Raw genomic sequence first — 25,460 nt, 5'->3', positions numbered from 1 at the left:
AAGCCATTTATGGATTAAATGAATGAGTTGATTTGCACAAGTAAAGAAGAGGGGATACAGTGAAGACAGTGCCGCAAAAGGAAGGTTAATTCACACGGTCCTGGAAGCTGAGATGGGAATACAGACCATATCTGAACTTTGTACGGAGAAACAAAGGAGGTAAAAGCAAAAGCTGAAGCAGTTGCTTTTGGAAGGGACTTTGTGAGACCCGAGGTGAGTTGAAACATCTTCAAATCGGCAGCACAATCAATATGTAGTTTGGTTCTTCCATATTTTAAAACAAAACCCGGCTGCTTGTCATGAGATGTAGATTGTTATGGTCAAAGGAGAAAAAAATAACTGACAAAAAGAGTAGTTGTACAGCGTGGGGGTGAGGGTGGGGGAAGTTAATCTGTTTGTTAAGCCTTAATGAATATTTATGCATCTGATCTTTGAGTGGCTACATTTCCTGCACCCATGACCTTAGCAATCTTCATATTATCAGTCTGATATGATGAGATTCTGAAAGCCTGACCAGTCTCCGTTTTTTGTGTCAGTCAAGAATTACAAGGTACTGCAAGCGACTGAGTTGGACAAGGGCTCTGGTTACTGGTAAACACAGTAAGCTCTGTACAATTCTCACTCCTATCCTCACCCTTACCCTAATTCTATGTAGTGGTAAGAGTTTGATCATCACTAACAAACACTTATACAGCCTTCACAAATTCCAAAATTCTTCTAGATACTGGCACAAAAAGATATTTAGGTCAGATGGGCCCTAATTACTATAAATTTAAGGTTCTGGTGTCCAGAAATTACCAAACAAGGTAAAGAGCCTTCTTTAGGAAATGCCTTAATTAACTTTATTGCTGTCTTGGAGTATGTTATTTAGCAGTAATTTGTTCAGTACTTTTCAATCATTCATTCAGTAATTCTATATGGAGCATAGAGCATGAGTTTTGTGTTATGTGTTGAGAACTCCAAATCGAACAAGACCAGAGACTTGCCCTTTAGAGGCTCACAGGCTATTGCAGATAAACACATATTAATAATTGGAACATGACGTTTGTCGGTTGTGTGATGACCGACAAAAATGTGTACAAGATACAATGGTGCACAAAGAAGGGAGTTTGCAGCTCTATTTAAGTTGGCCAGGGAAAATCTCACCAATGTGGAAGTGATTGAACTTGGTTTTAAAAGAAAATTAGGAGCTCGCCAGGGCCAATCAGGTGGAGGGGATGAGGAGTGTAATATAATTGGTGAAGAGATATTTAAATGTGAAAAGAAGCAGGTGATGGAAGTAACAAGTCAGGTAGGGGTACCCACAACTAGTCTGGCAGAGACATAAGAGGTTCCCTACAACGCCCTGGGAGAGGAGAGCAGGGCCAGATCATAATTAGTTGAACATTGTGTAAGGAAATTTTATCTTTGGAAGGATTACTGGATGAGCAAGGATTTATGTGAAACTCTCAAGGATTAATGGATGGGTAAGGCTTTATAGGAAACTCTCAAATAATATTAACTGATCTAGGCAAACCTAAAAGCAATCTTTAGTCCTAGAATGACTATATAGAAATTTTATAGATTTGAAAAACTATTATTGGATGTGCTTCTGTGTCTACTTTGACTAATTTAATTTATCTTCCCAAGTGGGTTACTTTTGTGAGTGAGAGGCACCACTAGCTGGATGGGACATTGGAACAATAGGAAGAAGCCAAGAGTGTCCCACGTAAACCAGAGCATATAACTAACCAACCTTGACCCAAGTGGGCTGACAGCTCAGGTGGAGAAATCATAGTTCCTGCTCTCTAGACACTCACATCCTGAGGAAGGGGGAGTAGGTATGATATGGCGGAACAGTCTGTGACCGTGAAGTCCATATTTGGGAATGTAGGTGGGGGTGGACTTGGATTTCCTGTCTAGCCATGTGGGTTAAAATGAGAGCTCAGAATGCTGATAACATTTAAAACCCTGGCTCATCTTGAAAGCCCGTGTGGGATACAGACCACTGGACAAAGAAGTTCTGTTGCCTCTTTCTCTTGGGAAGTCTGTAAACATGAAGCTGTTTCTGGTTCTTTTTATTCTGCTGTTTGAGGTACCCACAGGTAACTTGTCCAAATATACCATAAAGTCCTAGGAGATATTCCTGTTCATAAGAGTGGGGACGGGACCTTCAGGATTGTTGGTATCTGGCCAATATTATCAAAAATGGCGATTGTCCTGGGAGCCTGACTTGAGTCTGTGCCTTAGAAGAGCTTCCAGGGAGGTAGGAGGAAGTCAGGACTATACTTTCAGGGGTTCTCTTCAAAGGTATCAATGAACCCATCATGTAGAATTATGTTTATAATGCTGAACACTGTTTTCACTCGAGAACCTGGCCATCCCCTTTTCCATCCAAATTCATTTTCTGTCTGTACTATAACAGTAAAGAGAACAGTACCTGGTCTGGAATCATGCCAATGTGAGGTCAAAATATGTCTTCATCATTGACTAGTTGTATGAATTGAGCATATTATTCCCTTGTAATCTCAATTTTATCATCTGACAAGTGAGTATAATGACTATTTCATAATGATTCTATTTCATGTGAGGATTACATGAGGTTACAAATGTGAAGTGGCAAGTTCATGGTAGGAGACCCATCAGGGAGAGTTCCCTTCTCCCTCGCCAGGAAGAAGGTATATTGTCTTTTTGTGGCCCCAAAATATAGCCCTCTAACCTCCAAAGATGTTCCCTGATTCTGCAGTTTAGGATAGAGAGAACATGTCTCCGTTCTCCATCTTTATTTTGTGGGCTTGTCAACATTTTGTGTAGAGGGGCAAATAAGAATTAGAAACAAGAGATTTAGGGTCTGAAGGTCCTACTCCAAACAGGTGAGAATTTGGATCTCCAGGGAGACAGATATTCATGGAGTTGAGTTTCATCCTTGGGCAACACATTTATCTGAGATCAAAAGAGTGTCGAGGGTGAGAGACAGGAGGAGCCGGGTTATGGAGTCATAGGGGCTGAATAGCGAAAGGGTTCTCAACAGCACGGACTGCTAAGACCCATGAGATCTTGGCAAAGGGAGGTTGCTGTTTCCCATATCAGTGAGTGTGAAACCCAATTACACTGTTAACTTAAAAGATCCTGTCTGTAATGTACTTTTAGAAGTTGCTTTGGCTCTGAACTGTGCTGATGGTGACAAGTTAGTGCTCTCTGGGGACAGGGGACAGAGGCAGGGCTGAGGGAGTGCTGACTTTGGAGCTTGGAGGAGACAGTCAGCTTTGCCAAGGTCCTGGGGTGGGACATGGCTCCAGTCAATAACCAGGAATTGATCTCTCTCTTTTCTTTTGTCATGTAAATTCTAATGTTCTCAGAACCAACTAAGTGTTGGCTAGAGCCTGGGGTTTTGAATGTCCTTAATTTGGGATACTTTTCAAGAAGTGGGGAGTGTCTGAGTTTTCTTTTATTGATACAGGATTCACTTTGGGAGCACAGGAGGCTGTGACTTGTGGGGAACTACATGCCTCTTTTGCTCTCCCTCATGAACTAACCTTGGTTCAATGTTGTTTCCCATGTGCAGATGGGGCAGGACTCAAAAAATGCTTTAATAATATAACAGGCTACTGCAGGAAGAAATGCAAAATAGGGGAAATCTATGAAGTGGGATGTCTAAGTGGGAAATTATGTTGTGTTAATGAAGCAGAAAGCAAAAGATACTTGGAAAAAGCCCAGAAGCCACGAGAACCTGATGACGAGGTGTCTGATGGGAAGATGGACTACAATATTTTGCCCACCATCACCGTTTTCACAGTCCAATTCTAAAGGAAGCCATATCTCCCTGGTCTCCACTCTTCCTAAATCAAAAATGCTGCTAATGCAGCAGGCTGCAGCAAGAGATTTATCTGCTTCCTTCTGTGAACTTGATTCCACACCTAATAAAGTCCTATGCTGTTCCCTGCGTTTATTTATTGATGTAGTCACTCATTGTTTAGCAGACTTCAAACCTGAATGAAGTTGCCATGGTCCAGTTATACTACTAAGATGGGGGATATAAAGTTGAAGTGACCACATTGGTAGAGGTGGAAGTTAGCCCTTCTGTTTTCCATGCAAGACAATAGTTAATAGAATTTCAGGATTTCAGGTGTTTCTCCTTTTTTAAAAAATGAAATTTGTTATGTCCAAGCAGATCTGAATGCCCCAACTTTGTGTGTGTGTGTGTGTGTGTGTGTGTGCATGTACATGTGTTTATGAATACAGAGGATTTTGCTCAAAGCTAATAATACATTAGAGGGAAGAAAGACATTTGAACATTTTCATGACATTTATTGGGGGTAGATCTGATAGGCAGTCATGACAGCTAGTGGTAATTCCAATATAAATAATTTTTTTATTTCATCATATTATGGGCGTATAAAAGTTTAGGTTATGTATATTGCCCTTACCCCCGCCACTCTGAGTCAGGGCTTCAAGTGTGTCCATCCTCCAGACGGTGTGCATTGCACTTATTATGAATGCATACACCCATCCCCTCCCCCCCATCTGCCTGACACCCAATTAATGTTATTCCTATATGTGCTCTTTGGTGTTGATCAGTGAAACCAATTTGATGGTGAGTACGTGTGGTGCTTGTTTTTCCATTCTTGGGGTACTTCACTTAGTAGAATGGGTTCCAGCTCTATCCAGGAAAATACAAGAGGTGCTATATCGCCATTGTTTCTTATAGCTGAGTAGCACTCCATGGTATACACATACCACATTTTATTAATCCACTCCAACATATATAATTTAAAACTCATTTAATGTGCCTTCTTCATCTCCTTTTTAAGTAGCAATTTGAATGACTAGTTGACACAATTTTCAGACAAATATTACTCTTAGGATCTTTGAAGCAGTACATGTTGTGTTTGTTTCAATAGTATGAAATTTAAAGCCTTATTGAGGAGGACATGTTTAAGAAGCTCCTCAAGAGCTAAAATTGCAGTAGGGCATGATGGTAGGAACTGCTCTCCATATGAGAAGAACAGAAACTTTTGTGTGACATCCATTGATGTTGCTTCATTTAAAGCATTGGCCATAAATAAGTAACTTTGGTGGAGCTAACATTTACTCACATAGGATAAAGAAATCAGTAGAGCTTCTTCCTCCATGAGCAGCTCACCATCTTGTTTTACTGCAGAGAGAGACAAAAATTGAGATGGCTAAGTTCAAGTTTGAAGAGCACCCAAGGACCTTCATTTTAGTAATTGTGGTTTTTGGGCATTCTGGAGAAGTGTGTAGGAAACAATGACTGGACCTTGATTGCAGAATTTAAGACGTTTTTGTTGATAATTTCAGCACTGTGGAAGCTAATAAATGGCTATTTACAACTTAATTCTGAGAGGGTTTTTAACATAAGGTTCACATAAGAAAGCCTTTTTTTCACTGAAACTTTTCACAAGCACCTCTCCTTTTTAATCTTCTATCACAGTGTCAGGAGGGTTAGTTTTAAGAAGGGTCATTCTGTCATTGTAAGACTGAAGATGAGTCTGGCCTACTGTTTTTAATCTATATGTGTCCTCTACTCTATGTGAGTCCATTGATAAATTAGATCCAAGAATCCATTTTGGCGTAGTTAGTGTCAGATAAATGAGGGAAATGTCTGCTGAGTTGGAGGAGATGGATATAATTAACTGAACAGATAAAATTAAGCCTTGAATTCTACTTTGACTGGTTGGACCTAATCTTTGCTTTGTCTTTTTTCCCATTAACCTTTATCCTCTCCATACTTATAGGAGAAGTGGGTGTGATCAATATGGTTAGATGTATGTTTATTTGTCTATCTTATTTTTATATATTAATACAAAATTAAATTAAAATCCTATATTTTCATTATTCACCCTTTTGGTACAGGCACTTTATTTTTCTTGGATCTATTTTAGAGCATTCTCCAAAATCTAATTCAATGATATTTTTCATTTGTGCAAATTTACAAGGTACATGTGAAATTTTGTTACATGTATATTCTGTATAGTGATTGAGTCAGGGTATTTAGGGTGTCTGTCATGTGAGTATATTACATTTTTGTTTAGTGTAGTCACCCTACTCTGCTATCAAACATTGAATTTATTCCTTTTGTTTAACTGTATGCTGGAATCCTTTAACCTACCTCTCTTCATCCTCCCCTCTCCCCAACTCACCCTTCTCACTCTCTTTTATCTCTCTTTCCACTCTCTGCCTCCATGTGTTCAAATTTTTTAGCTCTCACATAAAAGTGACAACAAGGATATTTCTCTTTCTGTGCCTGTCTTCTTCAACTTAAGATAGTGACCTACAGTTCCATCCATGTTGTTGCAAATGACATGATTTTATTCTTTTTTAATGGCTGAATAGTATTCCATTGTGTATACATACATTTTCTGTATCCACTCATCCACTGATGGACATTTAGGTTGATTCTATTATTATATCTTTGTTTTAGTGAATAGTGCTACAATAAACATGGGGATTCAGGTGCAATAGATTGCAAGTGCAATATATTGATATATTGATTTCTTTTCCTTTGAATACCCAGTAGTGGGATTGCTGGACCATACAATGGTTCTACTTTAAGTTTTTTGAGAAATCTCCACACTGTTTTCCATAGTGGCTGAACGTTACATAATGTAACATTACCACCAACAGTTTACAAGAGTTCTCTTTTCTCCATATTCTTGCCAGCATTGGTTATTTTTTGTCTTTTTAGTAGTATCCATTCTAACTGGTGTAAGATGATATCTCATTGTGGTTTTGATTTGCATTTCCATGATGATTAGTGATGTTGAACATTTTTCATATACTTGTTGGACATTTGTACTTCTTGGAGAAATGTCTATGCTATTCATAACCTTTGCCCACTTTTTAACGGGATTATTAAATATTTTTTTTTCCTATTGAGTTGTTTGAGTTCCTTGTATATTCTGGTTATTAGTCCCCTGTTGGATGAATAGTTTGCAACATGGAAAATGAATGTGAAATGTAGTTGGAGAAGAAACTTTTCGTGTTGATCATATTCAGAAGGTACATCTTTAAGCATTAGGCAGAGTATAGACCCGGATTATTCTTGTGTTGTCTTGCATATTAAGACAACAAGAAAATCTGATACAGTACTGCAATTCAGACCAATTCCCAGGTCTTTTACATTTCCCCTCACCTCCAAATGGTTCCAGTTACCAAAAGGACGAGAACATGAGCAACAACAGCAACAAAGAGCAACAACAAAAACCTAAACATTTCTGACTTAGAGTTATGTATTTAGGTCTTCCTCCACCTTATATAGTGAGCTCCATAATGGTCGAATTCTATTTATATCTAACTTCCCAGTTCACTGCTTATACGCAGAAGCTTAGGAAATCAGACTTCCCCATGGTTCAACTTTGTGTGCTCTGTTCTTCATCCAAACAAAGTGCATGTGTCGTTTCCTGAGATGCTCTGTCTTTCCCAATTTCCTTCCATTAGTTGACAGCCTTCTGTTCACTCAAATTGCCTTCTCTTTTAACACTCATGTATTGAAACCCTACACATTTTACAAAGCACTGCTTTAATCTTCAACTCACTTTGATTTACCCTGAATACTGGCTTCACCTTTCCCGCCCCTAAATTACATGTCAGTTTTCCTGGGTTTCTTATTCTAGTCTTTCATATTTTCTTTTTAAATTTTTATTTATTTATTTTTTTTAGTGCACTGGTTATATTTCCTTTTGAAGGACAGGTTCTGAGTGGTTCTTATCAAATCATTACCTGGTATATAGTGAGTGTTCATTCTCTGGTTAAAGAACAAACGAGTCAGAAAACTGGCAATGAGCTTTATTGGAATCTGCTCGAAGGTCATTCTGGGGGCCAAGAACCCAGAAGGGAAAAGATGTGGATCTTGTCACCTTAGTTTATTAGAACAGGTTGAGAAATGAATGAACAGAAAATTGTACTTGATTTATGTAGAATATATCTTGTGGGTTGGGGAAGTGTCTATTATATCTTCATCCTGAGGACGAGTGAGTGCAAATGTTGGCCGTTTTGGATGAGGTGGCTGTGTAATTCTTTTACGTGCTTCTATGTCCTTGATGCTGAGGCAACAATATCTCTCATTTGCACACAGCACCTCACGTCTTTCGGTTATTTTACAGATTCTCCTGCAATTTCCTTGTATATGGTTATCCCAGCACTTCTTAAGTTCAGTTACTGTGCACAGAAAAGAGCAATAGGGCAAGATCAGAATTTGAGAGTGAAGGCAGCCTCAGTTATGGGGAAGACAGAGGAGGCTTGTGGGGCTTGGAAGCATGGGGTGTCCACAAGGCACATTCTGCTAATATCCCAAAGAAAATTCTTCAAGAAAGTGAACCTTAGGGGATGTATTTCACTGAATCACTCATATTTAGGTCCTGTAAGGTTTTGGGCCTTCTTTCAACATCTGATAGACTCCACCAAGAACATGAGATCTTGTTGGAGAAAATTAAGGAGCTTAATCTTTGATTCCAGGATATGGAGCTATGTCCCACATGGGAACCTCAGCAAGTCTGCCTCCATCCTGAATGCTCCCAGGGCACTACCTCCTACTACTGCCACACCACTGATGCCCAGAGAACAGTATGTTGTCACTATGTATTTATAACTGAGTCACACTATTCTCTTGAAACTATTCCCTCCTGAGGTCAAGAATGACTTTCTTGCTATCCAGTCAGGTAATTTTTCCCTTACTAATCTTCCTCCCTTATTTATTCTCAGCATTGTACACTTCTGCTGATTCACATCTTCCTTTGGCTTGTATGTCATCACAACAATCTGGATGTCCTTCTAACTCTTGGATTTGTTTTATCCCTCTGTGACTCCTCATTCTCCCTCCACCTCCAGAGGTAAGAATTCCTCCAATGTTCAGTCCTGCACTGTTGCTAACCTTGATATATATTTATTTCTTTAGAGATCCTAAGTAATTTTGATGATCTAAGGTTAGGGATGTTCAAATTTTGGCTCCTGGGTTTGTACTTACCCCTGGACTAGACCCCAGAGGATGAAGACTGAGAACCAAGATTATCCTTTCAACCCCAAATTCTAGAACTCCTTTGAGTCTTAGGAATTTAGGAGGCCAACGATAGATCATTATTATTACCATAATAACGTACAAATACAAAAGATCTCGTTTGAAAGGGGAAAGGAACCCCTAATTTTTAAGTTCTTAGTATGTGCCTGGCACCATGCTAGGTGCTTCACATATGTCATATCATTTAATACAACCTCTGTGAGCCATGTGTCTTTATCTCTGCAGATGAGGAAACTGAGACTCATAGTCTTGACTGCTTATTCAAAGCTGACAAACTAATAGATATGGAAGGCATGTTTCTTAAACCTGACCCCAAAGTTTACTTCTTCCACTATTCACACACTGTAGCACAACAGGCTAAAATACATATCTGAGTGGAAGAAAATATGGCTGAGTGTCAGAGTAAAAACTGTATCCAAAGAAATAAGGGTACCCCTAGATACTGGACTCATTCCTTTCTATAACAAATCCTTCCCAGAAGACATTATGACTTCTTTCCAGCTCTGTGAGTACTTCTTTTTAAGAACAGTACCATGGTATAAGATCTTGGTAAAGGAAATTTCTGATGATGTTGGATAGACTTTAGCCATCCTTGGGGGCCCTGTACCTCCTACTGTGGATTACAAAATTCCCTGAGGCTCTTGAAAATGCTTCATCGCATTGTTGACTTAACTGAATCCCTGGAAAGCTCTGAGTTACCTGTTGGTTTCTGGAACAGCAGAATTGCAATGATCAGGAAGAGCCCCATGGTCAGGCTTCCCAGAGGAGGTGCAGCCAAAGCTCTTGGTCCAGTGAACTGTGCGCTATGTCACCTTCCTCAGAGACTTGGATTCTTATGCACTGAACCAGAACAGACGGTATGATATGAAGTATGCCCCCAAACTTCTGAACTGTGGGCTTTTCATCATGTGGGCAGACACAGGAAATTTGAGGTCACCCACTTCACCCCCACATGGAATTCAGAGACACAGCATGTTCCATCCCATCACACCGGATGCCATTCTGTAGGCTGTAGACTACTGGTGGGAAGAATCTGTGGTTTTCCTACTTTGGCTGTCTGCCCAGCCAGACCAAGGTAGACATGTACCCACCTCTAAGAATGCATAAGGAAATACAAACCAAGACATAAAACCCAAAATCCAACAAGAAGAATCCCTAGTAGGTATCTTTCATGTTTAGGAAGAAGGTATGATGTAGTTGGGTCTAATCTAAGGTCACCTGATTTTTGACAAAGGTGCCAGAACATCTATTAGGGAAAGGACACCTTCTTTAATAAATGGTGCTGGGAAAACTGGATACCCATGTGCAGAAGAATGAAACTAGACCCCCATGTATCACCATATACAAAAATCCCCTCAAAATGGATTAAGACTTAAGTGTTAAGACCTGAAACTATAAAACCACTAGAAGAAAACATAGGAAAACGGCTTCAGGACATGGGTCCAGGCAAAGATTTTATGACTAAGACTTCAAAAGCACAGACAACAAAACCAAAAATAGACAAATGGGACTATATTAAACTACAAAGCTTCTGTACAGCAGAGGAAACAATCAATAGAAGAAAGAGACAACCTGTAGAATGGGAAAAATATTTACAAATTATTCATTTGACAAGGGACTAATATCTAGATTATACAAAGCAAAAAACCCAAATAACCAGATTAAAAAGTGGGCCAAAGATCTGCATAAACATACCTTATACCTCAAAAGAAGACATAAAAATGACTAACAAACATATGAAAAAATACTCGACATCAGTAATCATCAGGGAAGTGCAAATCAAAACCACAATGAAGTATCATCTCACCTTAGTTAGAATGGCTATGATCAAAAAGACTAAAAATAACAAATGCTGGTGGTGATGTGAAGAAAAGTTAACTCTTATACACTGTTGGTGAGAGTATAAATTAGTATAGCCATTTTGAAAAACTGAAGTTTTTCTCAAAAAACTAAAAATAGAACTAGTATACAATTCAGCAATCCTACTACTGGGTATCCAAAGGAAAGAAAATAGGTATATCAAAATGATACGTATATTTCCATGTTTATTGCAGCACTATTCACAATAGCTAAGATATAGAATCAACCTACATGTCCATTAACAGAAGAAAGGATAAAGAAAGTGTGGTCTATATATGCAATGGAATACTCTTCAGCCATAAGAAGAATGAAATTCTGTGATTTGTGGCAACATGGGCAGCCTGGAGGACATTATGTTAAACAACGTGTCAGGTACAAAAAGATAGTTACTAGATGTTCTAACTTATATGTGGAAGCTAAAAAAAATAATTGATCTCACGGCAGTAGAGAGTAGAATTGTGGACAGTAGAGGCTGGGACAGGTTTGGAGGAGGAGAGAACAGGGAGATATTGGTTAATGGATATGAAATTACAGCTAGACAAGAAGAATGAGTTCTGGCGTTGCAGCACTGTAGTGTGAATATAGCTAACTACAGTTCATTGCATATTTTTTTTTTTTTTTTTTTTTTTTTTTTTTTGAGACAGAGTCTCACTTTGTTGCCCGGGCTAGAGTGAGTGCCGTGGCATCAGTCTAGCTCACAGCAACCTCAAACTCCTGGGCTTAAGCGATCCTACTGCCTCAGCCTCCCGATTTGCATATTTTTTAAAAGCTAGAAGAGAGGATTTTGAATGTTCCCAACACAAAGAAATTATAAATGTTTGAGGTGATGGATATGCTAATTACACTGAGTTGATCCTTACCCATGGAATACGTGTATCAAAATATCACTCTGTTATCCTACATATATGTGTGATCATTATGTGTTAACTAAAAATAAAAGAAAAATGGCTAAAATGGATGATTTTATGTTTCATATATTCTACCACAATTTTAAAAAAGATGCAGAAGAGTATTCTTTCTTTTTTCCAGATGGACTTTGAGAATATTATTTTGATCTTTTAATTATCCTTTAACATATTTAAGATTCCTTCATCTTTATTATGTTAGTCATTCCATTATTATTTAACTGTGTATGTGTTCATGTGTGAGTCTTATAACTGAGAATCTTTTTTTTTTTTTTTTTTTTTTGAGACAGAGTCTCACTCTGTTGCCCGGGCTAGAGTGAGTGCCGTGGCGTCAGCCTAGCTCACAGCAACCTCAAACTCCTGGGCTTAAGCGATCCTACTGCCTCAGCCTCCCGAGTAGCTGGGACTACAGGCATGTGCCACCATGCCCGGCTAATTTTTTGTATATATATATTTTAGTTGTCCATATAATTTCTTTCTATTTTTAGTAGAGACGGGGTCTCACTCTTGCTCAGGCTGGTCTTGAACTCCTGACCTCGAGCGATCCACCCGCCTCGGCCTCCCAGAGTGCTAGGATTACAGGCGTGAGCCACGGCGCCCGGCCGAGAATCTTTTTTTTGCTTTAATTTTTTTATTTTTTTTTTATTTCAGCATATTACAGGGGTACAAATGTTTAGGTTTGAGATAAAGTCTTGCTCTGTCACCCAGGCTAGAGTGTCATGGCATCAGCCTAGCTCACAGCAACTTCAAACTCCTGGGCTCAAACAACCCTCCTGCCTCGGCCTTGGGAGTAACTGGACTACAGGCGTGCACCACCATGCCCAGCTAATTTTTTCTATTTTTAGTAGAGATGGGGTCTCGCTTTTGTTCAGGCTGGTCTCGAACCCCTGAGCTAGAGTGATCCTCGTTCCTCAGCCTCCCAGAGTGCTAGGATGACAGGTGTGAGCCACCATGCTCAGCTGTAACTGAGAATCTTGAGTAGCTCTAAGGTATCTTTCACTAAGTAAAATGTGTCCACAAGGGGGAGATGTTCCCCTAGATTATTCTTAGATCATTGATTGCATTTTTGAAAAAATTTCAACCCTGCTAACATGGATATGCAGTAAAAAATAAGTCAGTTGGCTTGGATGGGCCCTTCCCCATCATTCAGATCATGCAATAGTTTTACACAGTATCTTTTACACTGACAGAAATTAACATGGAAGAAATCCTTTCTGCAGGCAAATATAAATTTAAGGGACTTTACCTCCGAGGTCCCAAAGATCACCTCTCTTCCCCTTTGCCACAAGCCTTTACATAGTTTAAGCACTAGTCAAAGAATTGGTTTTATTATTTATTTATAGTCTTCCTGTGGACATGAATTTCCCCTATAGGTGATCTGTTGGCAGAGCATCAAATAAGGACAATAAGTTCAGTCTGCACAATCAGGAGAAGTATATAAGGATTTCTTCTTGTTTAAGTTTTATTTCTGAAACTGGGTGTTAAATTAATAATGAGAAACATAATAATAGGAATGGGTCCTAGTACTGAGGACAAATCACTAATAAAACAAATAAATAAAAAACGTATAATATTCATGTTAGCAGAAGAAAATATGATCTATCCAACAGAAATGAAGAAAATGGGGAATAGATGGGTCACAACTAGAGGGCAGGAAAAAGTCCTAATATACCAGTAATTATAATACATTCGGCTTAAACTCATTGATCGAGTAACAGAGATTCATCATTGGATAAAAAAAAGATTCCAGCAATGTTAGACAATAAGACACATTAATAGTAAACTTTTCTTAACAGAAATATAGCAGAATAGATATATTGAACAATGTATCTGGTGAGAATGACTCAAAAAGTTTGATAAACCTAAAAAGGAAATTATTATTATACTGTGAGCTGTCAAGATCCTTTTCCTCCTCGCAACTAGAATTTTATTATTTTATTTCTAAAATTTTTTTATAATTTAAAATGGAATAACATACCTCACATGACTTCTGAAGTCTACATTTCTTAGGGTTTCATAGATGTCATAGAGTATGGTGCTCTATGTGCCTTATCTGTTTTAGTTTTTAGAGTGATTGCAGGAGGTAGATCTGTGATTATACTTGCCTTACCAATGAAGATATTGAGATAGAGACCACATAATGAGTTAAAGCAGTAAGGGACAAATCTAGATGTAATCCTATATACACTTTGCTCCAGGTTGCTCAGCTTTTATCATGTTCTCATAATGATGAAACAGTGCTTTTGTTTAAGAAATTGTGCATTATTGTGCATGACACATTGTGAGTTCTCATACAATAAAGATTCTCCTTCCCCTTGCCTCCCAGACTCCATTAGTGAACCCCAAAGCAGGGAAATGTTATTTGCCACCTAAGTTCCAGCAGGGTATGAAAAAGGGGTAAGATGGAAGGTAAGAGGACATGAGGACAATGTTTCAGACTGCAGCCCTCAGATTATATTCCTCATCCATAATCAAAGTGATCATAGCTCTAAGATGTTTTCAAGGTAGTAATCAAGGTGATTACTGAGGAGAAAGCACAACGAGTTCTATCAGAAACCTTTAAAACCCATCTGGCTGTTCAAAGAGGTCTCATGACCCTCAACTCAGTCATTCTTCTCTGCATAATAACAAGTCTTTCCCCAGGCAAAACATGGGCTATAATCACCCATATCTATGCAGAGTAGTCGTGGTCCAGTGGGCAGGGCCCCAGGTAAATGTGCCTTGTTGTTCCTCCTCCAGGAAGTAGCAACCTGCTGCAGCTAAGTCCCTATGATATGATTAACATTTTAATATGCTGTTCTTGCAACCATCAAAGTACCTGGAATGGGAGTACATATTTTCTCTATTTTTCAATTTCAAAAACGTAGGCTCAAAGGTGGGAAAGGATTTGTCCATAATCCAAGAGTGGATATATAGTGGGACCATGGAAGACCTCATATATGTAAGACTCTAAAGCTCATGTTTTTTTCCTACTATCCTCTTCTGCTGAAGTAAACTGCTTCCATCTGTCCACCTTCCAGTGTGAGTTCATGAGTTCTGCCAACAAAGAGAGCCATGGGTATAACAGGCAATGATGTCCTACCAGTTGGGACAACCCACCCCCTGTACTACGTAATGACATAGATCATAATGTGCCCTTTGAAGGAGACAGAAGCCTCTTTCCTGGGGAAGATATAGAATAAATAAAGGCAAGATTTCAATAACACCCCAAATTCTTTCAGGCCCTTGAAAGCCCCCTTTACTTATTCAACAAGAATTAATATAGAATCTAGTTAGGAAATGATAGGAGAAAGAGAAAGATAAAATGGTTTCTGTTCTTGAATAAAATTTCAAAGCCTAGTAGGGGAGAAGGCATATGCAGATATCTCGAATACAGTCTGTGAGATGATGACATAAAATTCTGGATAAGCCAGAACGGTGGGGCACAAGAGGTGGTAGCAGTTTTATTTTGGGTGAAGTGGTGTGGTTATCAGTGGCCTCCAGAACAAAATAAAGAATTTTTTTCCAGGCAGGGATAAGTGGAGACAGAAAAGTATGCACAAAAACTCAAAGCCAAAAGTAATCAGGTGAGTTGAAATCACTTACAAATAAGTTGTGTGGCAGGAGAGCAAGATGTCCTGTGAGAGAGTGATAGGAGGAGGTTCTGAGCATGAAGAACGATGAAGGCTGGACGGGAAAGTTGGCTTAGGATGGTAAGCTGTGGGCAAGGATGCCAGAGGGGAGTTTAATGATTTTGATTGTGTTTCATAAAAGTGACTCTGGCTATCATTGTAGAGAATGGATGGGTATGTTTGTGAAAGGAATGCTGAGCGATCAGTGGGGGAGGCTATTGCCAAAACCCCAGCAGCAGTTGGAGATAAAGTCATGCACAATTAGAGGTAGAATGCACATGGATCTCTTAATAACTGGATTGGGATCAAGGGAAGAAGGAAAAGGGATCCTATGATGGCAGCCATGAACTTGTGTCAATAGTCGAGATAAACCTTCCACCAATGTTTTCTCTCACTGTTATGTCTCTCCACGAAACCTTTGGTATTTTATGAGATCAAAGGTGAAGTAGGCTCCACAAATCATAAGCTAATCTCATATTTTTAGAATCACAAGGATGCTGGCATGACAAAGGTGGGGAGAGAAATATTGAGTCCAACACCATCATTTCACAGTAGGCAGACAGACTGACAAACACGGCTACTCTAGGTGTCCAGAAAGTGAAGGCAACTGAAGTTATTATTCTCCAACCGCCAGGGAAGTGGGCCTGAGGCATGGATGGGTGACTATGATGCTTGCAATCAAATTCCCTTATTGGTGCAAGCAGAGCTTGTAAGGGAAAAATCCTATTGTTTAAGTACCTCTCCCAATATCCAAGTTACACTACAGAGCTCTTGATCTCCCTTCCTTCCTACTTAAGTTAGAAGCTATGATTGAGGATTCCTAGGGAGAGAAGGAAATTGGACAACATCATAGTGTGGTGACAGAATGCTCCCAGTAGTCAATTTAGTCTGTTCCAGTCTTCTGATGCTTAGAAGTCACATTTCCTGTTCTCTGAAGTGAGGTCATAATACCTATATTCTGAGGTTGTTGTAGTAGAGCCTAATAAAATGCTTACCAAAGCAATCTGTGGATGCTTTTGTATTACTACTTCTAAACTACCTAGAAAATGTAGCTTTCTATCTGTAGAAAATCACATCCACAGAAGACCTTCAGTCATTCCATAGTTTAGGCCAGTGGTTCTTAAAGTGTGGTCCCAGGACCACAACATGAGCATCACCTGGGAACTTGAAAGCGACTCAAATTCTCAGGCTCCGGCCGGACGTGGTGGCTCACGCCTGTAATCCTAGCACTCTGGGAGGCCGAGGCGGGTGGATCGCTCGAGGTCAGGAGTTCGAGACCAGCCTGAGCAAGAGCGAGACCCCGTCCCTACTAAAAAAATAGAAAGAAATTATCTGGCCAACTAAAATATATATAGAAAAAATTAGCGGGCGTGGTGGCGCATGCGTGTAGTCCCAGCTACTCGGGAGGCTGAGGCAGTAGGATCGCTTAAGTCCAGGAGTTTGAGGTTGCTGTGAGCTAGGCTGATGCCACGGCACTCACTCTAGCCTGGGCAACAGAGCGAGACTCTGTCTCAAAAAAAAAAAAAAAAAAAAAAAAAATTCTCAGGCTCCGTCGCAGAATCAGGAACTAAAGGCAAGGCCCAGAACTCTGTGTTTTAGCAGTATTGTGGGCCTATCACTCTCTTCAAAGACGACACTGCTTCTACTCCTCAGTCCTGAATGGGTGTTTGGGACTAACCTTCACTTGTGCCTGGCTTTTATCTTCTTTGCACCCGTGCCCTGGAATTGCTAGTCTAATGAAGTTGTGATGACCTTCCAAACATCGTTGAGTGGAGGAGCAGCGGTAAGCTATAGAGAGAAGACTGACACCAGAATAAGCCTCTTTGCTTTAATGTATCAGGGATCCTAGGTCAGGAGACAGGCTGGAATTTTCAGGCCGTAGGAGCAGCAACGGTCGCCCGATATATTTCTTCTGGAACGCCTGTAGTCTTGACTTCAATACAATCCTTACCATGTTTTCTTGCCAGAATACAGCATACTTTTTGTTTGGGGCACATGCCCGAAGGGGGGTCTATCTCCTTCTCTCCAGTTCTGCAGGTGCTCCTGCAATTTCCAGTTTTGTATGCACACTTTCTGACGTAAAAATTACCTGCATAAAGGAATTATATAGATTAATCAAACCTGAAATATTTATCACAAAAAGATAAAAACAAAAATAGTTTTTTGTGCACTGATTATTCAAGTCCCTTACCAGTTACTTGGTCATGTTTTTCCTAATCATAAAAACCTGCTCTGAGGATTAAATGAGATTTTATAAATGTACACACACGTAGAATATTTAATATATGATGGGCTTCTCATTTCTGAAATCAGAATTCTGCATGCAAACACTCACCAGGGGCTACTTCCTATTATTTTAAATGGGAAAATATATAACATATTATTATACATGAACACAAAATCCCCAACCAATTTCCTCAAATGTGACCAAGGCACACATAAACCCCCTAAATAGAAATAAAAACGATTATTTTTAAAATAGGAAAAAGTCTCACATGCTGTTATCTTTCTCACCATTACTGAAACACACATGGCTTCGGTTGACAATTGGTGAGATTTTCAAAATGTCTTTACATGTGTCTGAGATCCTACAAGTTATATTTAGAACATAACTCTAGACTTGTCTTATATATCGTCTTGTTAAAAATATTATGTCAAGTGCACTTGAATGTTTATTGCAGCACAATTCACAATTGCAAAGATGTGGAATCAACCCAAGTGCTCATCAATTCATGAGTGGATTAATAAAATGTGCTATATGTATGCCATGAAGTACTACTCAGCCATAAAAAGATGAATTAATACCTTTTGCAACAATCTGAATGGAACTGGAGACCATTCTCCAAAATGAAGTATCTTAAGTATGGAAAATCAAACACCACATGTACTCACTATTAAACTGGAATTAACCAGTGAGCACACATGTGCATAGAGGGAAGTAAAACTCAATGGAAATCAACCAGGGGGCAGGATAAGGGGAGGGTCAAAAACCTACCTAATTGGTATAATGAACACTATTTGGGTGATGGGAACACCTATAGCCAGGATGCAAGCATTACAAAAGCAACCCATGTAACCTAAAATATTTGTACCCCCTTAATATTTTGAAATTAAAAAAATAAAAAATCAATACTCTACTACCCAATTAAAATGATGGTTAACATTCTGTTATTTATCTCTCTAAAATTTTTATGTATATTTTAATAAACTAAATTCAGATTTATAAAAATTATGTCAAGTTATGGAAAGATAAATATAAAATTTTCATCTATATCTATATCTGTACCTATATGATACTGAGATATAAGTACATTCTACAAAGTTTTGGGAATACGAACACAAAAGGCATTCTATTAGCAATATATTCATGAGGGAGACATTCTTCAGGGTGTGCTTGTACATGTGTACAAATTCTATACATATATAAAATATCTCATCACATGGTTTAACACGTAGAGGCCCTAAAGAGATGTTGGAACTCTTTTTTGCTTTGCTCTATGTTGCTTAACTCATTCCTATATTCAATCAATACGTATATAATGAGTACCTACTATGTCAAGAATTCTGCAAGATGCTGGGAATAAAACAATGAATAGGAAGGCAAGGTCTGAGAACATTACATTGGAGTGGGGGAGAAAGAAAATAAAAAATAAGTGAATAAACAAAATAACCACAGATTGTGGTAAGTGCAAAAAATGAAAGAAATAATGGGATGTAATTGACAGTAAATGAATACAGCAATCATTTTTGAGTGTTGACCATTACTACTGCTACTATCCCTTATTAGCTGTCTAATCCTCCTCTGAGGATTAAATGAGTTTCTGTATACATAAACATATAGATTTATGTGTATATATGTCTGTGTATGTGCATGTGTGTGGCTACATATATGTATATATACACCTCTCACTCATAAAATCAGAATTCTGCATGGGGTCATTGAGGAAATTATCTCTGAGGAAGTGACATTCAAGCCTAGACATAAAGGATGAAATGGGGCCGGGCGCGGTGGCTCACGCCTGTAATCCTAGCACTCTGGGAGGCCGAGGCGGGTGGATCACTCAAGGTCAGGAGTTCGAGACCAGCCTGAGCAAGAGTGAGACCCCGTCTCTACTAAAAATAGAAAGAAATTATCTGGCCAACTAAAATATATATAGAAAAAATTAGCCGGGCATGGTGGCGCATGCCTGTAGTCCCAGCTACTCGGGAGGCTGAGGCAGTAGGCTCGCTTGAGCCCAGGAGTTTGAGGTTACTGTGAGCTAGGCTGACGCCACGGCACTCACTCTAGCCCGGGCAACAAAGCGAGGCTCTGTCTCAAAAAAAAAAAAAAATAAATAAAGGATGAAATGAATCCAGCTATGTGAAGGTCTAGAGGAAAAGTGTTTAAAGAACAAGGAACAGCATATACAAAGGACAGGAGCAGGGAAAACACTTGATATTTCTGAGGAACATGGAACATAAAGATTACTTGACTTCTGTTGTTTTCATGACTTTTCTTATTCTTTCTCCTCTTCTTACTATATTGTATCTGCAAAAGCTGTCCACAATGGTCCTTAGCCTTAATCTTCCTCTCCAGCCACTCTATAATCTCCTTCTTTCTCACTGTCTCAAACATCTGCGGAGAAATAACATTCAAATATTTTTCTTTGGCTTTCTATAGCTGATGTATGTGGATGGAAACCTCAGACCAACTTTCGACCTTTCTGTCCTGATCTTCCTCGGGCCCCAGTGTTTTGTTGGTTCTTCCTCCAAATGTCTTTTCTAATGTCTCCAAATCTTGAGGTAGGCCTGGCTAATCTCACAGGATAATCCTGCATTGCTTGTGGTTGTCCAGAAAGGGACCTGAGGAGCTTTTTCAGGGTCCTTTAGTTTAGAAAGAGGACACCGTACAAGTATGTGATGGATGTCTTCACTGTCCCAGAGACAGAGAAAGAAATGTAATCTAAACGCATAGATTTCTAGGATGCAAGAGGCCTGAAACATCTTTTGAGGCAACCCTTATAACATTATTAATTTTCTATTATTCGTCATCAATTTGAACAGTTGTACAAATTCTAGAGAACATAAACTATTATCTCTAGAGGGAGGCTGTAGAGTTATTACAAAATTCATTAAGAAATTATATTCTAAAAGGTCAGTTTCTCACTTTGTGCCTTATGTAAAAGATGGGATTGAGTTCAATGTAAAAAACAGAGCCATGAAAAACAGTAAGCGTAGGTGAATAACTGTTCTCAACATGGAGAAGAACTACGTTAATGGAAGAATGCAAAGAAAATACCAAGAGATTCAACATCATGCAAATGAAAATCATGTGTCTCAAATACATTTTAGAAGCAATCAACATATTAGGAAATATTTTGCAAGAAATATGAATAGAAAGGGTAAAAAATAAATATACTAATAGTAACTATTGGCAATATATGCCAGTAAACTTAAAAGAAATAATACCCTTAGACCAAGCAATGGAACTTCTAAAGCTTACCTATACAATAAGAGAATCTCGCAATGATCTATTAATAAGGGGCAATGTTTCTTATAATAGTCACACATTAGGAAAAATAATCCAAATGACATACAATTAGGGACTCTCCAAGTTAATATTGGCACAAAAATATAACAGAATAACAAGCATCTACTGCACAACGTATTTTCAAGGAATATTTAATGACCTGTGAAAATGTTCCTGATATAATCTTAGGGTAAAAAAAGCAGATTATAAACTCCTGTATCAGTTGGTCATAGTTTAAAAACTATAAGCACTTTTGATGACATTGTGGCCCATTTCTTTATTTCTAAAATATTTTCAGCATTCTTATACTAGTTTTATAAATACAAACTACAGAATAAATTAAAAATGAGGAATGCTTACACAAATACAGCTGAAATCTACCATAAATTTCTAATAGTTCCCTATGTCCACCAAAAATATTTTTCATTTTTTCCATCTTACAGTCCTATAGGTATTTTAGAAGCCCCCTTTCCTGTCCTATTAATTACATCCAAGAACAAAAAAACCAGAGACCTTCTCTGTAAGACCAAGAAAATCTGGGGGAGTAATATTACAGAATTGTTACCTCAGGAGGTAAGATCAATGGCAAAGTGAAGTGAGATAGGGCTTCATTGGATTGGCCCTAAGTGACAGGATAGAGCAGGGGTCCCCAACCTATGGTGAGTTGTATAATTATTTCATTGTATATTACAATGTACACAGTGCACAATAAAGTGCACAATAAATGTAATGTGCTTGAATCATCCTGAAAGCATCCCCCTTCCTTGGTCTGTGGAAAAATTGTCTTCCATGAAAATGGTCCCTGGTGCCAAAAAGGTTGGGGACCACTGGGATAGAGGGAAGTTTGGGATGTCAAGATCATCTCTACCTTTGGAGGCAACTTTATGGGCTTTGCCTTACCCTCCTTCCCCAGCTCCAATCATAAATCCTGTTCTGTTGTGAAAGCCTTCAAGCGTCTTAAAACAGAGGTGTTCTAAAAAAGTAGGACAAACCTCAGCGACCCCTCCCAGCGAGAACCCTGCCCCCTCTTCCACAGACAGTTTGAAAATAGAGACTTCGTGCGCAGGACCCTCTTCTAAGCCAGTGTTTCTTCTTCCCCAAGATTCTGTTTACCTGAGACCAATCGGGCCAGAAGAATAAAAACAGCAAAGGTGAAAAATAGGGACTTCATGGCTCCTGAAAGAGAGGAGGCAGCAGGTTCTATGGAGTCCAGAACTCTATTCCCTGTGACTCTGAACACAGACCTTTATTGTCCTCTTTAGGTGGAGCTGGGCTCAGCCAGTAGACCAGGAGGATGTAAGACTTTGTGCCAGTCGTAACTTCAGTCTATTGGCCAGCAGCTCCAATGGAGGCATCACTGCTCAAGAGCCCTGTGCTAGGCATGCCTTGGGGGAAGGAGCAAGGCTTATAGGAGAAGGTGCAAACCTTGCCAAAGCATATGGCAATTTGGGGAGAAAGAAGAGTTACAGGAAGAATTTATGCTGATCTCCTAAGGCTGGGTACTCCTACCTGTGTTTTCACAGCCTTCTGTGTTAATTCTATCAGAGTGTTCATTTTATTGAATTTTAATAGTCCGTTCACCTGTCTGTCTCTCCCCCTAAAATACAATGTCTTTCTGAACACTTACTGCATATTATTATTTTCTGTATATAAATTCTATATATATGTATATAAAATTCTTTTCTGTATATTATTCTTTTCAGAGAAGGATATAAGCATTTGCTTTTTAATTGAATAAATTAATATTTTGTTGATAATCTGGAAATTTAGAAGGCACTTTTTTTAAGGAAATAACTCAGTGCTTAAAGATACATGCATAAAAAAGTCTTTCAATCTGCATCTGAGTCCATCTATAGAGCATCATAAAATGAACTGCATCCATATGATTTAACACCATGCTTCTGTTAAAAAGCATGCAGCAGATTTTTTTTAATGCAAAAAACACTTTACTTTTTTTTTTTTTTTTTTTTTTTGAGACAGAGTCTTGCTCTGTTGCCCGTGCTAGAGTGAGTGCCATGGCGTCAGCCTAGCTCACAGCAACCTCAAACTCCTGGGCTCAAGCAATCCTTCTGCCTCAGCCTCCCAAGTAGCTGGGACTACAGGCATGTGCCACCATGCCCGGCTCATTTTTTCTATATATATTTTTAGTTGTCCATATAATTTCTTTCTATTTTTAGTAGAGACGGGGTCTCGCTCTTGCTCAGGCTGGTCTCGAACTCCTGACCTTGAGCGATCCACCCGCCTCGGCCTCCCAGAGTGCTAGGATTACAGGCGTGAGCCACCACGCCCGGCCTAAAACACTTTACTTTTTTAAAAAAATTACATTTCATATTGTCCCCATGCAGTTGAAAATTATTATGCTACTTCATTGTTTTATTTTAATTTTTTTTATTTCAGCATATTACGGGGGTACAAATGTTTAAGTTACACATATTGCCCTGCCCCACCCAAGTCAGAGCTTCAAGCGTGTCCATCCCCCAGACTGCACCCATTAGGTATGTATATACTCATCCCCTCCTCCCCGCTCCCATCTGCCCGACACCTGATGAATATTATTACTATATGTGCACTTAAGTGTTGGTCAGTTAATACCCATTTGATGGGGAGTACATGTGATGCTTGTTTTTCCATTCTTGGGATACTTCACTTAGTAGAGTGGGTTCCAGCTCTATCCAGGATAATACAAGAGCTGCTATATCCTGCAGCAGATTTTGTCCTTCTAAACTTTTTTTTGAGTGAAAAAGCAACATTTTAGAACAATGCATAGTAACGATTCTAATTTACATGAAAAAGTCGTGTGTGTATGTAAGTAAATGCATTAACTAAAAGCGCAAGGCACATGTCGTTCTAATAACAGTTGTTGTTTTCTGGATGGGACTGAGCTTGAGGGAGGCACTCAAAGAGAATTTTATTTGTGTTATATATATTTTCCGAGTGCCCAACTACATTGTGACTGGAAGCTATAAAATCCTAGAGGTTTTGTTCTTTGTGAGGAGTTTTGATTTTTTGCCTTTTGAAATTATTGAGATATAATTGATCTACATTGAACGGCGTTATTTAACGTGTCCAATTTGATAAGTCTGAAAAATTATGCACTCGCGAAAGAAACCATCACCAGAATTGACATAGTGTATACATTCTTTACCCTCAAAATGTTCCTCATGCCCCTTTGGTATCCATTCCTTCCTCTTCCCTTCTCTTCCCCCACCTTGTGATACCCAGGCAACCACTGATCTGCTATAGCTTTGTTTACATCCTCTTGAACATTATATAAATGAAATAATACCTTACACACTTTTCTCCCTGGCTTCTTTCACCCAAAGTAATTATTTTTGATTCATACGTGTTATATATATCAGTACCTCGTTTATTTTTGTTGCTAATATTCCTTTTTATGTATATATAACAATTGTTTACCCATTTATCATTTAATGGACATTTTGTTTCCAGATATTATCTATTACAAATAAAGCTGCTATGGAGCACTTGTATGCCAGTCTTTGTGTGGACATGGGCTTTCATTTCTCTTGGATAAACAGCTAGGAGTTGGAATGGCTGAGTCACACCCATTAATATGTTTTATTTATTAAATGTTTGTGTACTAAGTATGTTTTTTCTTTTTAAAAAAATGCCCTTTTCTCCCCTAAGAGGTCTCAATGTTGTTGTTATCAAGCTGATAAGTAAGTGTTCCAGGTAAAATGTAGATGTAATAACCCTGTGTGTGTCATAGTTCTCATAAATATTTTTTCTGGCCTGAAAAAAAAGAGAAACAATCAAATTATTTTCCAAATAGCTGTATCATTTTATACTCCCAAAAGCGTAGTTTTCTTTTTTGTTGTGTTCTTGTCTGGTTTTGGTATCAGGGTAATGCTGGCCTTGTAGGATGAGTTAGGGAGAATCACCCACACTTCAATTTTTTTGGAATAGTTGTAAGAGAATTGGTAGTAGTTCTTCTTAATACATATGGTAGAACTTGGCAGTGAAGCCACCTAGTCCTTGGCTTTTCTTTGTTGGGAGACTTTATTATCAATTCAATCTTGTTACACATTATTGATCTGTTTGGGTGTTCTATTTCTTCCTGATTCAATGTTGGTATGTTGTATGTGTCCAGGACTTACCCATTTGCTCTAGGTTTTCCAGTTTGTCAGTGTATAGTTGTTCATAATAGTCTCTGATGATCATTCATACTCTGTAGTATCAGTTGTAATGTCTCCTTTTTTGGTTCTGATTTTATTTCAGTCTTTTATTTTCTTGGTTATCAAATTTGTTTATCTTTTAAAAAATCAACTTTTTGTTTTATTGATTCTTTATATTGTTTTGAAATTCTCTATATTGTTTTGTTCTGTTCTTTATTATTTCTTTCATTCTGCTATTTTAGGTTTTGGTTTGTTCATGCTTTTCTAGTTCCTTCAAGTGCACTGTTAGATTGTTAATTTGCAATGTTTCTACTTTTTTAATATAGGCATTTATTGCAATAAAATTCCCTCTTAGCATTGCTTTATCTGTATCCTGTATGTTTTGGTATGTTCTGTTTCAGTTTTTATTTGTTTCAAGAAATTTTT

At 38.6% G+C, this 25,460-nt stretch overlaps 2 protein-coding genes across 2 annotated transcripts; one reads left to right on the top strand and one right to left on the bottom strand.

Annotated features, from left to right (window-relative positions):
• Window positions 1-2,035: 2,035 nt before the first annotated feature.
• On the top strand, window positions 2,036-3,786 carry DEFB128 (defensin beta 128). Its single transcript, XM_069495762.1, has 2 exons — window positions 2,036-2,084; window positions 3,545-3,786. The coding sequence occupies exons 1-2, from the start codon at window positions 2,036-2,038 to the stop codon at window positions 3,784-3,786; spliced, it is 291 nt and encodes a 96-aa protein (XP_069351863.1).
• Window positions 3,787-7,909: 4,123 nt separating this feature from the next.
• DEFB127 (defensin beta 127) lies at window positions 7,910-9,761 on the bottom strand. The gene is made up of 2 exons (XM_069495760.1): window positions 9,713-9,761; window positions 7,910-8,157 (listed from the first exon to the last, which is right to left on the bottom strand). Exons 1-2 carry the CDS (start codon window positions 9,759-9,761, stop codon window positions 7,910-7,912), a joined length of 297 nt encoding a protein of 98 aa, XP_069351861.1.
• Between the last annotated feature and the right edge of the window lie 15,699 nt (window positions 9,762-25,460).

Source organism: Eulemur rufifrons, chromosome 20 (genome assembly GCF_041146395.1).
Source record: "Eulemur rufifrons isolate Redbay chromosome 20, OSU_ERuf_1, whole genome shotgun sequence".
Taxonomy (NCBI): Eukaryota; Metazoa; Chordata; class Mammalia; order Primates; family Lemuridae; genus Eulemur; species Eulemur rufifrons.
The sequence above is the reverse complement of the archived record's forward strand: the minus strand, read 5'-3'. Positions and strand labels throughout refer to the sequence as shown.

Excerpts from the sequence above, each read along its gene's own strand:
- DEFB128 (XM_069495762.1), top strand. The coding sequence starts at position 2,036 with ATGAAGCTGTTTCTGGTTCTTTTTATTCTGCTGTTTGAGGTACCCACA. Across the intron at positions 2,085-3,544 it reads GCTGTTTGAGGTACCCACAG|ATGGGGCAGGACTCAAAAAA; the intron begins GTAACTTGTCCA and ends TCCCATGTGCAG.
- DEFB127 (XM_069495760.1), bottom strand. The coding sequence starts at position 9,761 with ATGGGGCTCTTCCTGATCATTGCAATTCTGCTGTTCCAGAAACCAACA. Across the intron at positions 8,158-9,712 it reads GCTGTTCCAGAAACCAACAG|TAACTGAACTTAAGAAGTGC; the intron begins GTAACTCAGAGC and ends TTCTGTGCACAG.